Source organism: Eubalaena glacialis, chromosome 5, assembly GCF_028564815.1.
Source record: "Eubalaena glacialis isolate mEubGla1 chromosome 5, mEubGla1.1.hap2.+ XY, whole genome shotgun sequence".
In the NCBI taxonomy this organism is placed as follows: Eukaryota; Metazoa; Chordata; class Mammalia; order Artiodactyla; family Balaenidae; genus Eubalaena; species Eubalaena glacialis.
The window spans coordinates 38,082,978-38,107,598 of record NC_083720.1 but is presented as its reverse complement, the minus strand read 5'-3'; the positions used below and the strand labels follow the sequence as shown (position 1 = coordinate 38,107,598).

The window sequence follows — 24,621 nt, the reverse complement described above, 5'->3', positions numbered from 1 at the left end:
CCCATCCCTAAACTTTCTTTTAGGCAAAGGTTATAAACATATGACAGATCACTTACCAAACATTAAAATCCCTTCAGCTCCGGGAGGAGGGCAGACAATAACAAAAGGGCAACCCAACGCACTTACTTAGTGCAAGACCCAATCTGAGCCTTGGCATGTGCAGGCTTAGCTAAGCATCCCTCCCCAGGAGGTCAGTGCTATCCGTGTAACCTATTTTGCAGATGGGAAAGTTGAGGCACAGGGTGGTCACAGCTGTACGTGGCAGGACCAGGAGTCAGAGGTGGTCCACTGCGGAGCCCCTGTGTTCACACTCGATCTGACAGGATGTGGAGGGGTGGGGCCTGGCTGGCCCTGTGCATGGGTTGCTGGAAGTGCTCACTTTGGGGAGGGAAACCTTGCTCTGGATCGTTCTTCAGGAAAGAACAACTGCTTAAAGGGGTGGGATTGCAGCCAGGCCTGGGCACAGAGCCTTCTCCCCTGAGTCTGGGTGGCCTCTGAGGATGGAAGCAGCTGTGTTGGTTGAGGAACAAGTTAGGATATTGATCTTCTGGAAACTTGTTCTTTGGGAAACATGAGAGATGGTAAAATGGAGGCCCTCGCCTAGATTCAGAAGGGTGATGTGGGAGACATAAGTGGGTCACCCAGGCCTTGAAGGGTGGCCTTGGCTGGCTCCCTGGTTGCCACCCACGTGGATGTGTGAGCCGCGTCTTTATGCTGGGTGCATGGGCACCTGCCCACCTCCATGCCCTGCAGTTTCCAAAGCCCCTTTGCATACTGCATCCTGTTTGATCTCCATGACAAACCTGTGAACTGGTTAAGAGATGAAAGTGAAGCCCAAGGAGTGAGGTGGCCTTGTGGGGCGATTGGGGATGCCAGTGCGTAATGTGACTTTAAATCCTTCCCATTCACTCCGTGCTGCCTCCCTGGGCTGGAGGAAAACCATACAGGGGCCGGCCAAGCCAGCGGGTGCCGTCAGAGTCGTTGCCGTTTGTGTCTGTGGGGTGTTTACTTGTGTTAGCTCATCTAATCCTCCCAGCAACCCTCCCCGAGAAGCAGGTACTATTGGTATAACCCAGGTACTATTGGTATAACCCAATATAGATGGGGAAGTTGAGACACAGAGAGAGAGGCCTGCATCTGTGGTTTCTGTTGGTTTCTGTTGGTTTCTGTTGGTGGCCTAAGGAGGGTGTATAGGTTGAGATGCTCTTCTGGCGGCTCCTGGCTTGGTAATTCATCCGTGTTGTGAGGTTCACGGGGGCCAGGTTGGACTGACCTAAGGTCAGTATCTCTCTCTCACTCTGGCCAGCTGCTTGGCATGTGCCTCATCTGCTGCCACTTGCATGACCTGCCCTGTCCCCACCCAGGGATCAACCCCTGGCTGAGGCAGAGGTGACCTCAGTTTTAAGGTCATGATAGCCATCATCCCGATGGCAGACACCATCTGGATGTCTGAGCGTGTCTGGGTTTGTCATCCCTGACTTGAACTCTGCCTCTCCTGGCCCCAGCATTTTGGGTGTCCACAAAGCAGGGTGCAGTGTGGCACTTGAACAGCTATCCCTTCATCTGTTGGTTGCATGCCAGGCTCTGTGCCCACCTCTGGGGTCCTTTGTTGGTGCTTTTCATGCACGCTCACCTGATGCAGGTCCCCAGGTCCCTTGTTTAAGGCATGGGTGACACACATGGGCCATCAGGGCTCTCAGCAGCCACAGCTGGGCCTTTGTGTGGTTCCCTGGCTCTGGTTGCCCGGAACCTGAGGACCCAGAAGATCCATGCCTGCCCCAGTGGATCGGGCTGTGGTGGCAGAAGTCCTGCCTTCTCTGCCCCCACCTCCTGGGATGTCTAAGAATGTCTAAGAAGGTGGTATATGCAGTTGGTGTTCAGTGGATTATTGCAGTGCAGCGGCCATTTCCCCAGTTCTATACATAAACCAGGCATGTCTGTACGCTTAGATCTGTGGCCTCCCTGTGATTCACAGCCACCCTGAAGGGGGCGTCATTACCTCTTTTGCAGATGGGGTACTCCCCATGACTCTACCTCTGAGGCCAGCACCCTTCCTCACATCTCCTGCCATACACACCTCCCTATGGGCCCCAACTTCCAATTCCCAGACCCCATTCCCCTTCTATCACCTTCCAGTGCCAGCTCAGATATCACCGCTGCCATGAAGCCTCCTGGGATTAACCTCATTCTCCTGGTGTTTCCACCGCCCTTTGTAACGAGGCAATAACAGCATCTGACAGTAGTGGAGTGCTCCCATGAGCCAGACTCTGGGTCAAGCTCGTTATGCTTATGATCTCATTTTATACTCAGAAACCTCATGAGGCAGGCACCATTATTATCTCCATTTTACAACTGAGGGAAAACCGAGGCGGAGATCTTGAACCCAAGCAGCCTGCTCTTGGCTGTAACACCTGAGGTCCGCGTGGCTTCTGGAGGACACATTTGCATGGGATGCTTTCAGCCCCAGGCAACCTATTGCGCTGCTGGATTGTTCTGCTTCTAAGAAGCCTTTTCCTTTGTTGATTCAAAACACTTCCCAGTGACTGCTGCCCTGTGGCCTCGATCCGAACACAAGTCGCCCTCCTTCATAGCAGCCTTCGGATATGGGGGGGCCCACGTACCCCGAGTCCTCCCCCGTGTAAGCATCATTTTTCTGCCTTCCTTTCCTTTTATGTCACAGTGACCAGACCCCTTTCCCTGGCTCATGCTTCTCTCTGGGTGTGAGGCCTGTGACCTGGTGTCCCTGTGAGTAGGATGAGTGTCCAGTGGGGTGGCCCTGGTAAGCAAAGGCCCCCTGACCTGAGTTGGTGACCTGGGGGAGAGCCAGAGCATAGCGCCCCCTGAGCCACCGTCAGGCAGAGTGCAGGTGCGGGGCTCTGGGTACAGACAGAACTTTCCAGCCCCTCTGTGTCGGGCAAGAGAGGAGCTCCCTGATGCCTCCCCTCTGGTGCTGGACACATGTGCAGTGACAACTCCATAAGTCAGGGGATGACTGACTGGGCTGTTGGCCCCCAGTGATGGGGACTTGGTGAGATTTCCAGGGACCCTCGCTTGTTGGGTAAGTTTGATGGCAGCTCCTGAGGGAGCCCTCTCTGGGCCATGAGTGGGTGTGAGCCCTTTACAGGTGATCACACATTCAGCAAGTGACCCGACCAGGGTCCCACAGTCAGTGCGAGGGGACCTGGCCAGCTTGACCCAGAGGCCTGTGGGCCTGAGTCGCTCAGCTGAATGACCCGCATCGTGCACACCTCCTGCCTTTGCTCCAGGGCCCTCCTGAACAAGAAGCTGGTTTACCGGGCTCCCTGCGTGCCGGCCATGGGGTCTGTGCGTGGGAGGTGGCCTCCAGGTGTGGTCTGGGGCCACCTGTGTTGGAATCACCCAAGGTTCGATTTTAACAGAGAGACCCTGGCCCCCGGGGACGTGGATTGTAACAAGCTCTCCTGATCCTACTCAGTTCGTGACCCTTTATGGGTGGGCTGCGTTCCAGCACCAGGACGGGGCAGGCTCAGGAGGGCTGGTGCCTTTTGGAAATGCTAAGGGTGCTGGCCTTTCTGGAATGTTCTCTCGGCCTTTTACTGCCCAGTTGTGTTTCTGCCATCTCTGAATGCACGCACACAGTGAGGCGTGCTTCCCTGGTGGGAGACGTCAGCTGGCTGAGGGCTGGGGGCTGTCTTGGAAAACTGGGATGTGTGTGGGCAATGGAGAGGAAGACCTACACCCCTGCCCCCCATCCCACTTGAGGGTCATCACAGCTGTGGCTGGAACAGAACCTCTTCCTCATCCTGCTGGTGATGGGGCAGCTTCCATGTGGCTCCCCAGCCCAGCTGTCTCCTCGCTCTTTTCGGCTCCGTGTGTGAATCGCAGAAATGAAATCGTGCCTTTCAGCTGTTGAAGCAACAAGTAGATAACATGTCCCCCTTCTGTCTGTAATTTGTGTAGTTCAGGAGCGACGTGCCGCTGCTCTGCTCCTCATCTTTATGTACCTTTAGGTGGCATCCTCGAGATGAGATGTCTTTTTGGATGTTGCTTTATGATTATCACCCGGGGATTAATCTCTTGGCTGCGAGGTTGCTAGGCTGGTTGCTAGGTAACTGCCGGCTGGGGAAAGGGTTTTCTGAGGCTCTGCCACACTGGGATTGCTGGATGAGTCACCCAGAGGTGGCCCGAAGTCTAGGCTTCCGAAGAGTTTAGTGTCAACGAGGAAAGCAGTTGTTTAATTAATTGGAGGTGTATCTATGCCGAGAATAAACACGGGCCTGAGATGTTTCTCAAATTAACTAAACCTAAACAGTGTTTTAATTGCACAGTCCCCCTCACCCATGCAGAGCGGCGTGTCGCAGTGCTGCTGAGGCTGCTTCTTAACGCTTGGAGGATGGAGGAGCCATACTTAGGCAGATTAAAGGAAGGTTTATGCTTGTGGCTGCCGTGATGGAGGGCTGCTGACGCCTCCGACATCTACACACCGTCTCCTTGTGAGTTCAGGGTTCGGGTGAACAAGGCGCGCCCCCTCCCCTGGTGCCATGTTGCCTTCGGGGCTTTCAGAGATTCCAAGGTCGGCCTTACACAGTTGGTGCAGGGCTGGGAGAATGTCCTGGAAGGAGAGACCAGGTTTGTTTGAATAGTGTCCATGTGCTGCATTGGGGGTCCCTTTGCCTTCTGTCAACAAATGAATCTGTGGGTGGTTTGTATCTTTTCTCACATCCTTAATGACCTTGAGCTTCCTAGGTGTCCGTCTGTTTTCCACCCTCTCCAATAATCCCCTGGTGTGTTTCAAGATGCATTTGTTAAATATTTATGAACGGCGGCACCGTTGCCTTGGCACTCAGCAGTGGGCGTGGTCTTTGCAAGGTGGCACTGGGGACCCTAGAAATGCATCTCAACACTCTGTCACCTGCGGCAGAGCGTCATGCAGGGTTCAGCTGCCCCGTTTTGCGGTTTCCTGGCCCAGCTAGAGAGTGGGAGCTTCATCTAGAATGGAATAATTAAGTGGGTTGAGTCATCTGGGGGGTGTGTCTGTATGTTCATTTTGTGTGGGTTACCGAAAATATTTAGTGCTGTAAATGCTTGGAGATGTCAGGATGCATCTTATTTTTCCAAGATTTTTTTTTTTTTTTAACTGCATTACTCAGCAGAAAAGCACATTTCTTTTCCCCTCCCTCCCGAGGGTGGGAGGGCAGAGAGAGCGGAGTAAGGATGACCCAGCCGCCATCGACCCAGTGCTGCCTGCCTGGGCTCTTAGTAACAGTCTTCAAGGTTGATCTTACTGTCCTAATTTTGGAGGTGGGGAATTAATGTCAGAGAGGAACCGGCCCAAGGTCAGCCAGCTAACTGGGGATAGCAGTAGGATTCGGACCCACATCCATCTGACACCGAGCCCGCCAAGCTCTGCTTTCCATACCCACAGCTGCATGGGGCCCGCGGGGTGACTCTCCCCTGCTGCAGATGCCCTTGTTCCCATCCCAGCTGGGCAGTGACCCCCGGGAGGCCCCCCAGCAGGAGAGGAGACCCCAGGCCAGAAAGAGCAGATGGGAACACAGCAAATTCAAGTGCCCATCGAGCTCCTCGTCTATGAAACAGGGTGACTGCTAATTCCCGACTCGTGGTGAACATTTGGAGAACAGGTATAAGGGCCAGGGCCTTGTAAGTTGAGTGGCCGTGTAATTTATGGCCCAGACCAGGACACTTTGGAGAGTGATGGTGGACCCTGTGCATTTGGGATGCCGGGGCAGTAACTGTCAGCCAGGGCTGTCCCGAGCATCTCGGGCACATGGTCCCCTCCTTATAACCTCCTTATAAAGTTCACCCCGAGGCCCATATCCTATTTGTTGTCCATTCCTGGCTGTTCTTTCCAGAAAACACCCCTTGGACCCCTCTTGCCTCTGGGGCAGGGCTGCTCTGGCTTGGGCTCACCATCTCTTCCAGACCCCTGCCACAGGCCGGCCTCCTGCCTCTGGCCCTTTTTTTTTTGGGTAGTAAAATATACATAATATAAAATTTACCATTTTAAAGTGTTCAGTGCCATTTACTACATTTGCAGTGTTGCCCAACCATCACCATTATCTATTTTCAGAACATTTTCAATCACCCCCAGAGAAGACCCCATACCCATTGGCAGTCACTCCCCATTTCCCCCTGCCCTTAGCCCTAAGCAACCACTAATCTCTTTTCTGTCTCTGTGGATTTCCCTATTCTGGACACTGCATATAAGTGGAATCATACAATATATGGTCCTGTATGACTGCTTCTTTCACTTAGGATAATGTTTTCAAGGTTCATCCATGTTGCAGCATGTATCAGTACATTATTCCCATTTATGGCTGAGTAATGTTCCATTGAATGGGTAAGACTTACATTTTGTTTATCCATTCATCCATTGATGGACATTTGCATTGTTTCTACCTTTTGGTTAAGTGTGAATAGTGCTGGAGTGAACATTCATGTACAAGTTTCTCTGTGCCCACCTGTTTTGAGTTCTCTTGGGTATGTAACCAGGAATGGAATTGCTGGTTCGTGTGGTGATTTTATGTTTAACATACTGAGGAACTGCTGTTTTCCACAGCAGCTGCACCATTTTATATTCCCACCAGCAATGTACAAGGTTTTCACTTTTTCCATATCCTCACCAACACTTGTTACTTGTTTATTTTTTTATTATAGCCGTTCTAGTGGGGGTGAAGTGGTATCTCATTGTGGCTTTGATTTGCATTTCTGAATGGCTAATGATGTTGAGCGTCTTTTCCTGTGCCTGTTGGCCATTTGTTTATCTTCTTTGGAGCGATGTCTATTCAAGTCCTTTCACATTTTTAATTGGGTTGTTTGTCTTCCTGTTGTTGAGTTGTAGGAGTTCCTTATATGCTCTGGATACTAGATCCTTATCAGATGTATCATTTGCAGATATTTTCTACCATTTTGTGGGTTGTCTTTTCACTTTCTTGCTAGTGTTCATTAATGCACAAAATTTTAAAATTTTGGTGAAGTACAGTTTATTTTTGTTGCTTGTGCTTTTGGTGTCACATCTAAGACACCGCTGCCAAATCTAAGGTCATGAAGATTTACCTCTATGTTTTCTTCTAAGAGTTTTATGGCTTTAGCTTTTATATTTAGGTCTTTATTCCATTTTGAGTTAATTTTTGTATATGGTGTGAGGTCAGGGTCCAACTTGATTCTTTTGTGTGCAGATATCTAGTTGTTCCAACACCATTTATGGAAGAGACCGTTCTTGCCCCATTGAATGGTCTTGGCACACTTAGCGAAAAAACCAGCTGACCATGAGCACATGGTTTTATTTCTGAACTCTCCCTTCTATTTCATTGATTTATATGGCTGTTCTTATGCCAGTCCCACACTGTTTTGATTACTGTAGCTGTAAGTTTTGAAACTGTAAGCTTTGAAATTGGGAAGCGTGAGTCCTCTAGCTTATTCTTCGTTTTCAAGATTGCTTTGGCTATTCACTATACCTTGCAATTTCCATTTCTACAGAAAAGGCTGTTGGGATTTTGATAGGGATTGCATTGAATCTGTAGATCAGTCTGGGAAGTATTCCCATCTTAACCTTATTAAGTCTTCCAATCCATGGTGTTTTTCCATTTATTTGGGTCTTCTTTACTTTCTTTCAGCAACGTGTTGTAGTCTGCAGTGTACACATTCTTTCACTTTTTACTGTAGGCGATCAACTACAGTAGTATAAGTAAATCCCGTGACTGTCACCAATGCACATCGCAAGTGTTCTTTGTATCACACTGCAGGTGTTGCCAAGATTTTGGGAAGTGTTTAGTCTCATCATTCCTTTGAAATCACAGTATTATAAGATCTTGTTTTTTTGGTGTGTTAATAAGGAAGCACATGCATAATATATCACAAATGTACATTTTTGCAATATTTTGATAATAGTATTTCAATATAATTGGTTTTTTTTTCCTGTGTGTTGTGTCTTATGCATTTTAAGCATGATTCTGAGAAGGATTTATAGGCTTCACGTGGCTGCCAGAGGTCAGTGGCACAAACGTGGTGGAAGCCCTGCACCAGGCTCTCCCCCGACCCCCGCTGCTCTCACACACTGTTCCTTAAAGCCCACTGCCCACAGCAGTGGGGTGAGGGTCGCCGTGGGGCACCCGCCAGAGGACACGGGGTGATGAGTACAAATCCCTGTACAATAGCTGTAATTTCATCCCACTGTGTCCTGCTTTAGAGCTTTTATTGACAGCTGCACAAAAGTGATGTCAATTTAGGGACCATGTAGTATCTGCTCTAACACACACACGTAAATTGGTGGCAAACATCTGTCCTTCAGGCAGCTGGCGACACCTCCCAGCGCTGTGAGAAATGCTAATTTGGGACATAATAGAGGGGCAGCCGCCTTCTGGAATCCCGCAGCGCCCAGGAACCGTCTGGGCTCCCACCTCTTGGTGTGGCACACGGGGTCCTTTGTCACCAGCCCGTGCCGCTCTCCTGCAGGACGTGTGATGCTCCAGCCGCACTGGCTGAACACACTGTGTCCTGGATGCCTGGGGCTTATGGTACAACCTCTCTGTCCCTCTGACTACAACACACTTTCCGGAGCTTCCCTGGAGCGCTCCCCATCCTTCAAGATGGGACACCCCCTCCTGGACCGCTTCCCTGCATGGGGGAGGTTGGCCTCTGCTCCCGCCTTCCCCTCCTGGTTCTCACTCTGTGCTGTGATGAGTTAACACCACTCGGCAGAGACCAGGGCTGACCCTGCCGGCCAAGGTCACTCCATGGTGGCCAGGAGCATCCACCAGCTACTGGGGATTCCGTCGATGGAGGAAGGCAGGGCCTTGGGGCCCAAGGCACTTTTGCCTTTGTGGGTCCTTTCCTCCTTAAGAAAAAAAGAACGTCTTATGGCTGTCTTGGACTAAAGATGAATATAATCCAGGCTGGATTTGTTATTTTTTTTTCTGGTTTTTGAGCAAAAGTTAAAACCATTTTCTGGGGTCACTAAAAGCATCACGGGCCCCAGCACTGGGCTTTGTGTGCCTGATAGAGATGTCGGCCCTGAAACAAAGGCCCTGCCTCTAAGGAAACACCCTTCCGCCAACCAAGGGCCTCCATGGCCTTCATCCCTGGCCTCCAGGCCCACAGCCCCGCCTGGAGAGGACAGCGGCAGGTTTGGGTACTGCCCGTCCACCCGGGTCCCGGCCTCCAGGGGCCCCTGGAGGGCAGAGCTGCCCGGGGTCCTGCCCCCTTCCTGTGCATGATCATTTCCTTAATAAAACCCAGCAAACTGAATTTACGTTCCACTTGATGTGTAAATGCTCCGGGTTGGCTCCTGGCACCCAAGGGCTGCCCTGTAAGTCCTCACTGGGGGATGGGCTACCTGCCAGCTGCATCCACCCACTGACTCATTCACTCCTCTCCCTCTGCCTGTTGTGTGGTTTCAGCCCTGCCCACAGGGGCTCGGTCTATGGGGAGATGGGCTTGCAAGGAGGTGAATTAGTTTCCTGGGGCAGCTGAGTGGCTTAAAACCACACGCATTCATTCTCTGACAGTCCTGGAGGCCAGAGGTCCTAAATCAGTCTCACTGGCCGTGCTTCCTCTTGCAGCCTCTGGAGGTGTGCTCCTCGCATTCCTTGGCTTGCAGCTCCTCCCTCCATCTGCAAAGCCTGCAGCACAGCATCTCCAGTCTCTCTCGGCTCTGTCTTCCCATCGCCATCTCCTCTGTGGCAGATTCGCCCTCTGCCTCCCTCTTATAAGGGCGCCTGTGATTCCACTGAGGGCCCCTCTGGATAATCCAGGATAATCTTCCATCTCAAGATCCTTGACTTGATCATATCTGCAGGGTCCCTTTTACCATATAAAGTAGCATGTGCAGGTTCCAGGGATTAGGACCTGGATACCTGTAGGGTATCAGCCGGCTTCCCTTGGCCTAGTCGTCTACATGTCTGAGCCTCCGGTGCCCCGCTGGTAAGATGCAGTCAGTAACGTGGCCTTGCAGGTGCTGTCGTAGGAGTGTACAAGCTTTATTTAAACCGCCTACCGTACGTAGTGCAGAGGCAACGGAGTTTCTGGAGCTACCATCAATATGGTGTTTTGGTGCAACAGGGCAAAGCTTGGGTGGGAGCTCAGGAGCCCCCTGGCTGCAGGAATTCGATGCAGAAGTGGGATCCTCTGTTCATCCCCACAGTTCTCAGCAAGGCTGCGCACAGGAGGTGTTTGGGGGTGGGGGCTGGGCTCACATACTGATGCCTGGGTGTTGCTCCTGTTCTGGGGGCCGGGTATCGGGGTCTCCCGGCCTGGGGTCCGGGTGTCGGGGTCTCCCGGCCTGGGGTCCGGGTGTCGGGGTCTCCCGGCGTGGGGGCCGGGTGTCGGGGTCTCCCGGTCTGGGGTCTGGGTATCGGGATCCTTGGAGGCTCCTGTGATTCTAATACACAGCGCTGTTGGGGCCTTTTCTGTGCTCAGGTCGGGTCACTGAGGTGGCGGCCGCCCCTCCTCTTGTGTGCGCCCCGGGCTCTTCGGCCACCTGGGCGTCCCGTTGTTCCTGTTGAAGGTGCTGCCTTTTCAGTGGCTGGGCCTCCGTCATGTGTACAGGAAGGTGCTGGATTTGATGGTCTCCAGGCATCTTCCTTGCTCTGAGGCCGCAGCCCTGAGGGAGTGGGGCTTATGTTGTTCAGTGAGGGGCTGCTCTGCCCAGGTCTCCTGGACTCCCCACTGTAAATGTGGGTGCTCGCCCTTCACAGCTGAGAGGGGACCGAGGGTCAGGGGACAGATGCCCTTTCCAGGGTCACTGCGTGTGTTGGCCAAGCAGGCCTAGAACCCAGGGCCCTTGACACACATTGGGCAGTGGATGGTGGCTTGTCTCTTGGCCAGAGTATTTCGGAATTGGCTGAAAGATGGAGCCTTGGGCGATCGGGGCTCTCCAGGGTGCTTACAGCCATGGCGTGTCCCAGGGCCTGGAGGAAACAGGTATGTCTGGCTAAGTGATTTCACATTCTGTTCTGGAATATTCTTAGTTGTCTCATGGGAGTGGGAGGTGAGGGAGGTTCATGAAACTCTCCAAACTGGGACAGAGTTTCATTTCACTTGACTCAGGAAATGGTAGATACTGGGTTATGGGGGACACATGTGCTCTCGGTGTCCAGAGAGGCTGGCATGTTCCAGAGCCCTCCGGGAGGCAGCGGGCCTGGCCAGGGCTTTGGTGAGGAGGAGGGAAGGCCGCCAGTCTGGCCATGCTGGGGAAGGGACAAGGGTGACCTTCAGGGGAGGTGAGCCAGTGCTGACCACTCAGGGCCTAAAACAGCCTTGGTGTTAGGGGCTGTGTTAGTTTGCTAGGGCTGCCGGGACAAAATATAGCGACTCGGGGACTCCAACAGCAGAGATGTATCGTCTCCCGGTTCTGGAGGCCAGAGGTCCAAGACTGAGGTGCCGGCAGGGCCGTGCTCCCTCTGAAGCCTCCAGGGGAGAGGACACTTCCTTGCCTTCTCCTGGCTCCTGGGGCGGGGTGGGGCGGGGCGGGGCGTTGCCGGCAGTCCCTGGCTTTCAGGTGCATCACTCTATCCTCCGTCTTCACGTGGCCATGTGCGTGCACCTCTGTGTCCAGATGTCCCCTTTTCATGACACAGTCATACTGGATTAGGGCTCACCTGAATGACCTCAGTTAATTGAATCACACCTGCAAGGACCCTATTTCTAAATGAGGTCACATTCACAGGTGCCAGGCTTAGGACTTCCACTATTTTTGGGGGGTGGAGCACAATTCAACCTTGACTGGGGCAGCACGTGGGGCTGGCAACATGCTCTCGAGCCCTTGATAGCTTTTCATTCTCTTGATAAACCTGTAAGAGTGTGAGGCCTTGTCTCTTCTTCAGAGACAAGATGCGCAGGCGACCTGCTCGTCACACAGGTGGCGGGTGGCAGAGCCGGGATCCAGTCTGGAGCCAGTTGGGGATCTTCCTGGAAAGGCCTGCGGCTCGCTTCTCGGGCCGTGGTGACTGCAGGGGACACCATGCCATGTAGGGAAATGTGAACCCACATTTCTCCCCCCACTCCCCACAGGGTGCTCTCCAGCTCCAAGCCGATTCTGGGGCCCGGGAGAGGCCCAGGGTTCACCGAGGCGTGGAGGGGGAGTGGGACAGCCCGCCATTGGGGGCTGGGGTTTGCCATGCCCCATGCCTCCTGCTGACTCTCCGGGGATCTATTCCTTTGCCTTCTCCCTCGGCTGCTCGGGGGACTGTCGTGTTCCCATTTCTCAGTTCTGTGAGCTCCTCGGCCATCGGGCCCAGGAATCCTGGATGGAAGGCCCAGGCATCCTGGATGGAAGGCCCAGGCCAGGTTCCAGGAGGAGGGCCCCGAGGAGGTGGTTCCCTATGGTCCTGCGGAGAGAGGGGGGTTCTTTTTATACCTAAACAGATGGGGTGCTGTGAACCAAACTCCACGTGGCTTCTGATTCAAGGGATAGGTTTAAGGATGCACGTCTCTCCAAGACTTGAGATTATACTCTTTTTTATATTTTTTAATTAAATTAAATTTAAAAAAAATTTATTTATTTTATTTATTTATTTTTGGCTGCATTTGGTCTTTGTTGCTGTGCGCGGGCTTTCTCTAGTTGTGGCGAGTGGGGGCTACTCTTCGTTGCGGTGCGTGGGCTTCTCATCACGGTGGCTTCTCTTGTTGCGGAGCACGGGCTCTAAGCGCGCGGGCTTCAGTAGTTGTGGCTCGCGGGCTCTAGAGCGCAGGCTCAGTAGTTGTGGTGCATGGGCTTAGTTGCTCCGCAGCATGTGGGATCTTCCCGGACCAGGGCTCGAACCTGTGTCCCCTGCATTGGCAGGCGGATTCTTAACCACTGCGCCACCAGGGAAGTCCCTATACTCTTTTTAAAAAAATTGAAATGTAGTTGACATATAGCAATATTTCAGTTTCAGCTGTGCAACAGAATGATTCAATATTTGTGTGTATTGAGAAATGATCACGCTGTAAGTCTAGTTAACATCTGTCACCACACAGTTACAGTATTTTTTCTTGTGATGAGACCTTTTAAGAGCTACTTTCTTAGCAACTTTCAGATACGCAGCACAGTTTTATTAACTATAGTCACCATGCTGTATACTACATCCCCAGGACTTATTTATCTTTAATTGGAAGTGTGTACCTTTTGACCCCCTTCACCCGTTTCCCCTACCGCCCTGCCTCTGGTACCACCAATTTGATCTCTGTATTTATGAGCTCAGTTTTTATTTTTATTTTTTTTAAGATTCCACATATAAATGAGCTTGAACAGTATTTGTTTTAATTGGTCTGACTTATCTCACTTAGTATAATGCCTTCAAGGTCACCCATGTTGTTACAAATGGCAAGATTTCCTTCTTTTTATGGCTGAATAATAGTCCGTTGAATATATATTCCACATATATATCCATTCATCCACTGATGGACACTTAGGTTGCTTCTGTATCTTGGCCATTGTAAATAATGCTGCAGTAAACATGGGGGTGCAGACATCTTTTCGAGTTAGTTTTTTCATTTCCTTCAGATAAATACCCAGAAGTGGGATTGTTGGATCACATGGTAGTTCTTTTTTTTTTTTTATAAATTTATTTATTCATTTATTTTTGGCTGTGTTGGGTCTTCATTGAGGTGCACAGGCTTCTCATTGTGGTGGCTTCTCGTTGCGGAGCACAGGCTCTAGGTGCGTGGGCTTCAGTAGTTGTGGCACGTGGGCTCAGTACTTGTGGCTTGCGGGCTTAGTTGTTCCATGGCATGTGGGATCATCCCGGACCAGGGCTCGAACCTGTGTCCCCTGCATTGGCAGGCGGATTCTTAACCACGGCACCACCAGGGAAGTCCCAGTAGTTCTATTTTTAGTTTTTTGAGGAACCTCTGAATTGTTTTCCGTAGTGGCTGCACCAATTGAAATTCCCACCAATATTGCACGAGAGTTTCCTTTTCTCTGCGTCCTTTCCGACCGTTACGGTTTCTTTTCTTTTTGAAAATAGCCATTCTAATAGATGTGAGGTGATATCTCATTATGGTTTTGATTTGCAATTCTCTGATTGTTAGTGATGTTGAGCACCTTTTCATGTACCTGTTGGCCATCTGTATGTCTTCTCTGGAAAAAAGTGCCTATGCAGTTCCTCTGCCCATTCTTTAGTTGGAGTCTTTGGTTTTTGCTCTAGAGTTCTATGAGTTCTTTATATATTTTTATATTAACCCCTTATCAGATATATGATTTACAGATATTCCTTCCCATTCAATAGGTTGCTTTTTAATTTTGTTGATGATTTCCTTTGCTGTGCAGAAGCTTTTTAGCTTGATGTAGTCCTGCTTGTTTATTTTTGCTTTTGTTGCTTTTGCTTTTGGGGTCAAATACAACAAATCATTGCCAAGACCAATGTCAAGGAGCTTATCACCTGTGTTTTCTTCTAGGAGTTTTATGGTTTCAGGTCCTACGTTCAAGTCTTTAATCCGTCTTGGGTTAACGTTTGTATATGGTGTTAGTGGTTGAGTTTTATTCTTTTACATGAGGCTCTCCAGTTTTCCCAGCACCATTTATTGAAGAGACTGTTCTTTCCTCGTTTTATATTCTTGGCTCCTTTGTCATAAACTAATTGACCATACACATGTGGGTTTATTTATGGGCTCTCTTCTCTGTTCCATAGTCTCTGTGTCTGTTTTTACCCCACTACCATACTGTTTTGAATACCTTTGTGATACAGTTTGAATATCATTTTTGTAACATATAATTATGCTACTTTGTAATTCTTTATTTTAGTTATTTATTTTTGGCTGTGTTGGGTCTTCGTTTCTGTGCGAGGGCTTTCTCCAGTTGCGGCAAGCGGGGGCCACTCTTCATTGCGGTGCGCGGGCCTCTCACTATCGCGGCCTCTCTTGTTGCGGAGCGCAGGCTCCAGACGCGCAGGCTCAGTAGTTGTGGCTCACGGGCCTAGTTGCTCCGCGGCATGTGGGATCTTCCCAGACCAGGGCTCGAACCCGTGTCCCCTGCATTGGCAGGCAGACTCTCAACCACTGCACCACCAGGGAAGCCCTGTGATATAGTTTGAAATCAGGGCGCATGATGCCTCCAGTTTTCTTCTTCTTAAGATTGCTTTGGCTATTTTATGGTTGACACAAATTGGAAGATAGTTTGTTCTATTTCTGTGAAAAATTAATATGTAATTTTGATAGGGATTGCATTGAATCTGTAGATTGCTTTGGGTAGTGGTAGTGTGGACATTTTAACAATATTAATTCTTCCAATGCATGAGCACAGAATATCTTTCCATTTTTTTGTGTCTTCTTCAATTTTTTTCATCACTGTCTTATAAATAGTTTTCAGTGTACAGGTCTTTTACCTCCTTGGTTAAATTTATTCCTAGATGTTTTATTCTTTGGGATGCAGTTGTAAGTGGGATTGTTTTCTTAATTACTCGTCTGATAGTTCACTTATTAGTGTATAGAAATGCAACAGATTTTTGTATGTTGATTTTGTATCCTGCAACTTTAATTTGTTGATTAGTTCTAACAGTTATTTGGTGATCTTTAGGGTTTTCTATAGATACTTTGTCATTTGCAAATTGTAACGGTTTTACTTCTTCCTTTCTAATTTGGATGCCTTTTATTTCTTTTTCTTGCCTAATTGTCCTGGCTAGGATTTGTAATACTATGTTAAATAAAATTGGCAAGAGTGGCCATCCCTTTCTTGTTCCTGATCTTAGAGGAGAAGCTTTCAGCTTTTCACCATTGAGTATGCTGTTAGCTGTGGGCTTGTCATATATGGCCTTTATTATGTACATTCCCTCTGTACCCACTTGTTGAGAATTTTTATCATAAATGCATGTTGAATTTTGTCAAATGCTTTTTCTGCATCTGTTGAGATGGTCATATGATTTTTATCCTTCATTTTGTTAATGTGATATGTCACATTGATTTTGTGGATGTTGGAACCATCCTTGCAACCATGGAATGAATCCCACTTGATCATGGTGCATGTATTTAACATATAGTTGAATTCAGTTCGCTAATATTTTATTGAGGAGGACATATTCTAACAGGGCTTCTTAACCTGTTGTGTGCCATGGACCTCTTCTTGGAATAATGTTTTCAAATGCCCAAAATATAGAGGGTTACGAAGGAGTTCAGTTATTTTAAATACAGCTCTCCCTATGGACAACCCTGCTATTCTAGACTGTGGAAAGAGCTGCTGAAGTGGCCCTTGCTGCCCCCAGGGGCCGCCAGTGGGTAGCTGGGTCCCAGGCAGGGCAGATTTGGGTGAGCAGTAGTCAGGTGAATGTGGGGAGGGGCTCAGATAGGATAGGGCGGCGGGCCTGGGGGAGGCTGTGTGGCCTGGGCTGAGAGTCCAGCTCTGCATCTGCCAACTGTGTGACCCGAGTGAGCAAGGGAATGGCTGTGGTGACAGCTGCAGCAACAATAGCAAACACTTCCTTCCAGAGCATCCACTGTGCCTGGGTGCTGTCCTCAGCAGCACAGCACTGAGCCCACCCCCCCACCAGCCCCGGGAGCTGGGTCCTCTCACTGCCATTGGCTGGCAGGAGCCTGGGCCTGGAGGAGTTGGGTGACTTACCCAGAATCTGGCTGCCCCTCCTGGGCGCCGGGCACCGGCAGGGCTGCCACCCCTGTCAGAAAGCCCCTCACATACTCTGCTGCTCCCTCGGCCGCCGCGTGTCCCCAGGGCCACTGCCCCCTCCTTCCTCAGATTCAGCCTCCTTTGTCACCCAGCTCCATACTCAGCAGCCTCTGCGGTCTCCCCGGGCTGCCCACCCGGGCCGGGTGGTCTTGTCCTTGCCCACGTGCTATAGCGGCCACCAGAACCCAGACGGCACCTTCCCTGGGGGTGCTTTGGGCCTTGAGGCAGCCGTGGCGCCACCCTGTGTCCCCTTGTCAGACGCAGGCTCCACGTGCAGGCGGGTTGTCCAGACAGGCTGGAGTGGCTAGAGAGGGTGGACAGCCCTGACAGCCCAGGTGAGGGGGTCACGGGAAGAACAGGGGGTAGAGGACAGCGATGTTGACGGGGACGGACTGCAGAGATGGGCAGGAAGGGCCTCCTTGGGGGTGACACAGAGACTCCTTGCTTGCTTGGGGGTCTGAGGGGCTGTTCCCTGGGTGGGGGACACAGAGGGGACGGGTGTCGCCCAGGCTGCAGTGAGCGTGAGCTGGGTGGTTGGAGGTGGGGACTCGTAGCCTGGGCAGCAGTGGCTGGTGGCCAGGGTGGCCGTGTGGGGAGAAGAGAGGGAGTAGTGGGGCTGGGCTGCGGGCCTGGGTGCCGCTGTTCCTGGTCACACCTCCCGACCTGACCCGCGGGGCCTCTGCACACCCTTTCAGCCCAGGACACGCTCTTGCCCCTGCCCAGCAGCTCCCAGCAGCCAGGGAGCACCTTCAAGGCCAGATGCAGCAGCATTTCGTCCCCCGTGCCCCAGGCCCTGCAGTGGGGAGGTCTCCCATCGCTGGCCCACTCTGCTCGTGGGCTGTCATGCATCACCTGCCGACATTACTGAGTACGTCCCGTGGTCCAGCCACGGTGCAGAACGCAGAGTCCCCATGCTAATGGGGACCGCCCTCCAGGGTGGGGAGGACAGGCTCTAACTGAACACGCAGGAAACTGTCCAGAGTGGAGGTGATGGGGGCCCGGGAGGGTCTGTCTGTCCTGCTCAGCTGGCCCCAGGTCAAGGGCAGGGCTGGTGTCCAGGGCTCAGGGGTGTCTCTGGAACAGCTGATTAGCCGTTGGCTGATGCGTCACTGTGGTGACCCGCAGCGTCAGAAGGGCAGCCCACGCCCACGGCTCGATGGTATGTCCGATGTCCATGAGGCCTGATTGCTATCTGTACCCCAAGCTCTCTATGCAAGGCCTGGAATACTAGAAATGGCTAATTTAAAATGAAGGTGATGCATGCTTGTGGTGAAAAAATGAAGATGGTACAAAAAGTTGTCCAGTGTAAAGTGACTCCGCTGACCGCTCGTCACCAGAGGCCTCCCGGTTCTGTGTTCCGTGCCTCCTTCCGGAGACGGTGCCCGTGTACAGTGGCCCGCGGGCCTGTGTGTGTGTCTGTGTGCATCTGTGTGTGGGCGTGTCTGCGTGGCTGCCCCTCAGCCCTGCTGACGGCCCGCCCCCGCCCACAGGTGTCCGTGCTGGTGCTCTTTGCCCTGGCCTTCCTCACCTGTGTCGTCTTCCTGGTCGTCTACAAGGTGTACAAGTATGACCGTGCCTGCCCCGACGGCTTCGTCCTCAAGGTAAGCCCCCCCTCCCCTGGGCCCCCGATGCCTTTGCGCCTCGTCCCCCCGCGTGACTCATGACAGGGCTGGAGCGGCAGGGGCGGTGAGGGGGCCTGGCGGGAGCTCCCCATGGGGACCCTGCAGGCAGGGAAGCGGGGTCACGGCGGGGTCACGGCAGGGCCTGTGAAAGGGAGGCTCCTGTCTGCAGGCCCAGCACATCCCCTGGTGGGGGCAGTGAGTGATGAGGGGACATGCCAGGAAGCAGAGGTCCCGGGAGAGGAAGACCTGCACCACCACTCGGGTTTGGGAGCAGGGCCGGGCGACCCCAGCCCCCCGACCGCAGACCCTGGTCTTCCCGCCGTGCCGCTGGGCTCTCCACGCTCGATGCTCACTTTGCTGATGTGACGCCTCCTTCCCCAAAGGCTACAAGCGGCAGAGAAGCAGACACATGGGGCCGCAGGATTAAGGGGAGAAAAATAAGGGAGGGGGTGGGGTGAAGGGAGAAGCAGGAGGAGTGAAATGCACGGGCCGTGGACTTGCTCCCGTGTCCCGTACACTCAGCACCTGGGCCCCCTTTTGGTTCTGAACTTCCCAGAGCCAGTGCGAAGAGGAAAACATGATCAGTCCCAGGATTTGGCGCTGCTGGAATGAAAGCAGAACCCCGTCGTGTGTGCTACTGGGCACGAGCAGAACAAGCCCGGTCGCCCGCTGCCACTGGGCGGCTGCGGTTTGGGTGCTGCTGATGTGAGGGACACAGGCCCTTGTATGGGTTCCTCCTTCCACAGCTTCAAGGCTTCTGACACTTGAGCCCTTCTGCGCTCGGCGAGTGTGCGTTTTGTGCCCACCACGTAAGAGGCCCGTGAGGGCGCCGTGCAGGGACCTGGGGAAGGGCGTCTGGGCAGGGGGAAGCCCCCGGCCCCTTCCACCAGCCCGTGCACACCCCGGGCTGGGGCTGGAGGACTTATGATCTGTTTGGAGGCTCAGGAGACACCATGGTTTAAAGGAGGCTGATCCAGAGGGCTGGGACTTTGAGGAGGGCAGCACATGAGCTGATGCTGGAGGACAGCAGGGCTGAGCCAGGTGGGCGAGGGGAGGAGCGGCGCACAGGTGCTGGCTGGGCCGGTCCGTACGTGGTCCTTGTTGGGGAAGAGCCGGCTGTGGCCAGACTGGAGTGCCGGCCAGAGGCCCCTGGAGGAGAGGGAGGTGATGGGATGGTCACTTGGGTGGCTGGGGAGGCTGCAGATTGGAAGGGAGTGACAGGAGGCAGTGAGACGGCCCAGGAGGCTGCTGCAGGCGACCAGGGAAGAGATGGGGTCTAGACCGGTCTGGGTGCTGCGGATGGAACAGGAGTGAATCTGGGAGGCAGGGGTGGGGCAGGGGTGGGGCAGGGGGGGAGGACCTGAGGTCAAGGAGGAGGAGCCAAGGTGACGCAGGAGCCATGCCCTGATGGAACCCGGGTGCACGGAGGACCACTTCCCTGGGGACTGGAGTCCTCGTCCAGGCAGATGGCTCCCATACCTGCGGCCACAGCCCCACCAGGAGGATGCAGGGCTTCCTTCCGGGCTCGTTCTCTCTGTGCCTGAGGCGGAGGGAGGAGTGAGCCCAAACTGCCTTCCCCGTCCTGCAAGGCCAGGTTCTGCTGGATAACCTGGTCCAGGTGGAGCCAGGGAGATGAGGCCCAGGCCTCGGACTCACAGCAGCGTTGGACGGCAGGTGTGTGCATGTTTACAAGGCTCTGCAGGTGGTTCCGGTGCACAGCCAGCCTTGGGAATTTAGAGCCCCTGAGAGACTGTTCCGCCTCTGGGGACTTGGCATTTTCCACTGGCATCTAATGGGTGGTGTCCTTCCTGGAGAACGTCACTGGGAGGGCCGGGGAGCTGCCGCTCTGTATCTCACGGCCCTCGGGCTAAGGCTGGAGAAAGGAAGGTGTGTGTGTGTGTCCCCTTCCTCCCTCCTTTCTGTGTGTTCGTACATGTGCATCACATGCCACCACCCGACAGTTTACAAGGGGCTTTTAACTAAGATCTCTGATGCTCCCAGAAACCCTGTGGGGTAGATGCCATTAGACCCCCTTTTACCAACAGGAAGTTGAGTACAGAGACGTCGTACCCAAAGTCACACCCTGCACTTCCTTCTTTATTCGGCATATATTTATTAACTGCCGCCTCCCATGTGCGTGGTGGGGTGCTGGGCATGCCACGGGGCACAGGATGTGTTGGGGGCCTGCCCTCGGAGCTCATGTTGTAGCAGCAAGCCAGCAGACCGATGTCCAGATGATGTGGATGCTGCCAAGAGTTAGGCAAGAAGGAGTACGTGGTGACCGCGTGCCTGTGGCCACCCCTTCCTGGGGGAGCACGGCGTTCATCGGGCTGGGATCCGAATGAGCGGGGGGCGCTGGCGTGGACCTGCTGTGGCCTGGGCTTGTGCTGAGGACAGACTGGGCCGGGCCTGCTGACCCTGGGCCCCGAGGGAGGGGCTGACGGGCACAGGCGCCCGAGCTTCTGGGATGCGCAGAGGGGCACGGGCCAGTCTCTTGCAGGGGGCCCCAAGCTGAGGAGTGTCACGAGGGGATTTAAAAAGGCAGATGTGGGCTGGGGAAGATCCTAGGTTTCTGCTTTTTTTTTTTTTTTTTTAAACCATGAAGTCACTGGATGAGTGTTACAGAAAGGTCTTAACATAATGGGAGAAAACTGCCCCAGACCCTACAAGGTGTTTCCAGATGGGTGCTCCCCATAGACTGACTTTCTCTCAGGGAGCTTACATGTAAGGGTTAATAGCCAGGCCTCCTGGACCGTGGGCCAGGGCTGTTGGGACACTTTCCTGGGTTCCCTCACCTGTCATCGTTTCATGTTAGAGGCTCTGTGACCTCCCTGAGCTCACCCACGGCTGACATGTGTTTCTGCTGGGGTCTCTCCAGCCAAAGGGGGCAGGTCGCAGCTTCCCCAGAGCTCCCACCCCATCCTACTCCCACGTGGCTCCCGGACACCCCTGGAAGCCGTCTTCCCCCAGGGTCTTGCCTGCCGCCAGCACGCCCCCCGCAGTGCCTCCCCAGCACCCCCGTCTTACAGCCTCGCTGTGTGGGTGGCAGCGGGACCGTCTGTGCTGGGGGCCTGGAGGGCAGGGCTGCCCCATCCCGTCTGGAGGCCTGTCCTAGCTTGGAGCAGAGTCACTCACTGCCCAGCAGGTGTTGGTGGCCTCAGAATGTCTTGCCAGACCCTGTGCTGGTGGCAAGGACAGAGTGAAGGGGAGGTGGCAGTGCAGGTGGGGGAGGAGGGTGGCTGCTGGCCTGCTGGACAGGGGCCAGTTCACCTGCAGGGCCGGCCCTGGGCTGAACAGACGGTTTGCCCCTGCAGAGTGTCCCGGCTCCCCAGTGCCCAGGCATGGCCGAGGTCAGGACGCCGATGACAGAAGGGCATGACCTCAGCGGTGCCCCTGTGGGCTTTTAATCTTTTCTGTCTGCTGTGCTGCGCTGGCTGCAGTCCTCACAGCAGCCCGGGCGGTGACTCATCAGCCCCTTTCTATAGACGAGGGAACTGAGGCTCAGGCAGAACGTGAACTCGGCCTGTAACGTGAGCTCCTGCTCCTGCCGGCCTCAGCCCGCAGATACGCTGCATGGAGCTGTGCCGGGCCGTAAACACACTGCGTCCCTTTGTCATTTCTCTCCTGGAAGTAGCTAGCTGGCAGGTGTTTCTAGTCTGTATTTCAGGGTCAATGACCTGGTAAGGAGACCAGTTCTCCGTGGGGCAGGGCGGTATCAGGGCTGCGGGGAAAGCACGCATTTATTATTTTCCCTTCCATCTTCACTAAACCAGCGGCAGTGAGCCATGCATCTCTGAGGAGAGGCCCTGGCTCAGGGAACAGAGGCGGATGGATGGATTTGCTGTCAAATTCAACTTATTTATAAACCTCTGCCAGATCCCAGAGCTCTCTAAACCCCCCTGCCCCCAAACCACGTCCCATCCTTCACCACCTGCCCTCCTCCCAGACCCATGAGTGATGAAATAGCAGCCAGGTGGGCCAGGGCTGGACCAGGCATGACGTCATCACATCCGCCAGTAACCATGCCAGGTAGCGCTGCCCTCCCTCTGCCGAGTGGCCACACCTGCCCCTTCCTAGTGTGAGCAGCAGAGCTGGATCCCAATTGGAGGCCACGGGGCTGCAGGGCCGGGTTCCGCAGGGCCTGTGGTATCCCCAGGGCCTGGCCCAGAACTGGCGTGAGCGGCTCTGCACCCGATGGGCAGCCCACCTGTGGGAGAGCCTGTTAACCTCAGGCTGACACTCCTTTTCACAGACACAGGGCTGGTGACCCCTGTAAGAACCATCCGGACGGAAAGGGAGCTCGCTCACTTACAGGTGGAACAGGAGGCCCTGGGTCACACTCGGTCAGGCCTCTACGTTGGCTCAAATGGGAGCTTTTCTAAGACCGAGATGTGGTCCCTTCTCTCCTCCACAAATCATCTGTTCGGCCCTGTGTGGCTGCTCCTAATACCAGGCAAATGGACCTGCACAGCGGGGAGGCCTCCGGGTCCAGTGGGTGACATGCCCGCCTGGTGCCCGAAGAGGGCCTGACGAAGGCTGTGGCATTCACTGGGTTCCCCTGGTCCTGGCCTCAGCAGCACCTCCCGGGCAGCATCTCCCCCCTCCAGCCCAGCCCCCTGAGCCCTGCAGATGGAGCTCCGCCACACCCACCTCTGAGGATGCTGAGAGCCGAGCCGGGACCGGGTGTGCCGGGCTGGGGCCTGAGGAACGCTGGCTGAATTTGAAGCTGCCAGGGGGTACAGTCCTGCTCCGGCGCCCCGGGGGGACCTCACTGCCTTGTTTCTCACTGTTCTGCCTTTGGGCTGAGCAGTCACCATCGGCAGCTTTGCGGGTGGCGGGGCGACGTCTGGAGTGCACTGAGCAGAGGCCCGGGTTGGAGCTCGGTTCCCACACTGCCCCGTGGTCCCTTTCCCTCTCTGGGTCTCACCTGCTGTGACTGAAATGGGACTAACAGATCTCAGCTCACAGGGAGACATCGTGCCCGGAAGGCACTCAGCCACCTGTCAGAAGGAACCAGTGTGGTGGCAGGGCTGGGATGTGGAGATGGGCCTTGGGTCTGCAGAAAGGCCCCAAGGAGCAGCCCCTTAACAGGGAGACAGAGCTAACCTGCCTTTAGCTTCCAGAGGCTGAAGAAACCCGGGTCGGGCAGGGACAGGGCTCCCAGAGGAGGTCCCCCCGTGCATCCCAGGCTGGCGCCCACGTCCACAGGGCAGTAGCCGCCACCGGCCATCCTGGTGACCATCAGAGACTCTGTCACAGTCTCCATGCTGGGCTCACCCAGAGAGGCAGAGGAGCGCGTCGAGCAGCGGGGTGTCCTGCTGGGCCCCAGGAGTTGGTAGAATCCTGGCTGCGCTCTTGCCAGCGAGGTGGCCTTGGCTGAGATGCTGCTCGGGGGTGCGAGCCGGACCCTGTGGGCGGTGCTGGGAATCCGGGGGTTTAAAAGTCTCCCTGGTGACTGTGAAGGTAGCCAAGGCCCAGGACCCTTGTAACTGCAGTCTCCCTTCAGTGTGTGACAGGGAGACCTTGGCGTTCCTGTAATGCTTTGGGTGCTTAGAGACACAGGCAATGTGCCTTCCGCCAGATGGAAGGTTTCTCTCTCTCTCTCTCTCTCTCTCTCTCTCATTAACGCCGCAGCTGGCAGGCAGTGGGGCTCCCTGAGGTCTTCCTGGAGCCCCGATTCTGTCGTGTTGCGCTGCCGGCCCCCAGGGTGTTGTCCCTCTCCAGGCAGGTTAGTCCAGGCGATCAAAGCCGCTGAGAAGGGAGCGGTGGAGGGCAGGCAGCTTCCCTGTGGGGCGCCCCAGAACCTGCTCCTGTCACAGCCCCACACACCCCGTTGGCCAGAAGTTAGCCCCATGGCTTCTACTGGCTGCCGGGAGGGCTGAGAAGCGTGTCGCGAGCTGGATGCCACGAGCCTGCCTGCCGCTGGGAGAAGGGCGGGGGGAGGCAGAGTGCAGCCTGCGATCCCTTCCTCAGGGCTTGGCGAGCGACGTGTGGAGACGGGGTGGGCGGCGGCTTAGCCCAGCTGCTGGATGGACGAGGGAAGGCAGCCTGACTTTTTGGGGGCCCTAGACCCCCGGTGAGCATAGGAGAGCTAGGGACTGACCTCCCCACCCCCGGCCTCCCCAAGGTTCCACGGGCTGTAGGGAAGTGCCTCTCCCTTAGCGGACAGCTGCCCCCTGAGAGCCCCCCCCAACCTCAAGTGCCCTCATGGGGTCCTAGTGGCTTTCTGGGCTCTCTGGATCTCAAGGTCACACTCACAGCTCCCTACCAGGCCCTTGCAGGTTGTGTGTCCTGACCCCCCGACCCTTGCCTTCTCCCCAGCGTTTGTGCCCTGCGGCTCCTCACCCTCTGCTCTGGCCGCGGGCCTCTCTTCAGCCTGTGTCCCTGTCCTCCTGCCCCGAACAC

At 54.3% G+C, this 24,621-nt stretch overlaps 1 protein-coding gene across 1 annotated transcript in view; it reads left to right on the top strand.

Annotated features, from left to right (window-relative positions):
* NSG1 (neuronal vesicle trafficking associated 1) overlaps window positions 1-24,621 on the top strand; it is a 31,586-nt gene that overhangs the window by 4,743 nt on the left and 2,222 nt on the right. The window contains exon 4 of the mRNA XM_061192094.1: window positions 18,085-18,195. Within this exon, the coding sequence (XP_061048077.1) occupies window positions 18,085-18,195 (111 nt within the window). The remainder of the gene's footprint in view (window positions 1-18,084; window positions 18,196-24,621) is intronic.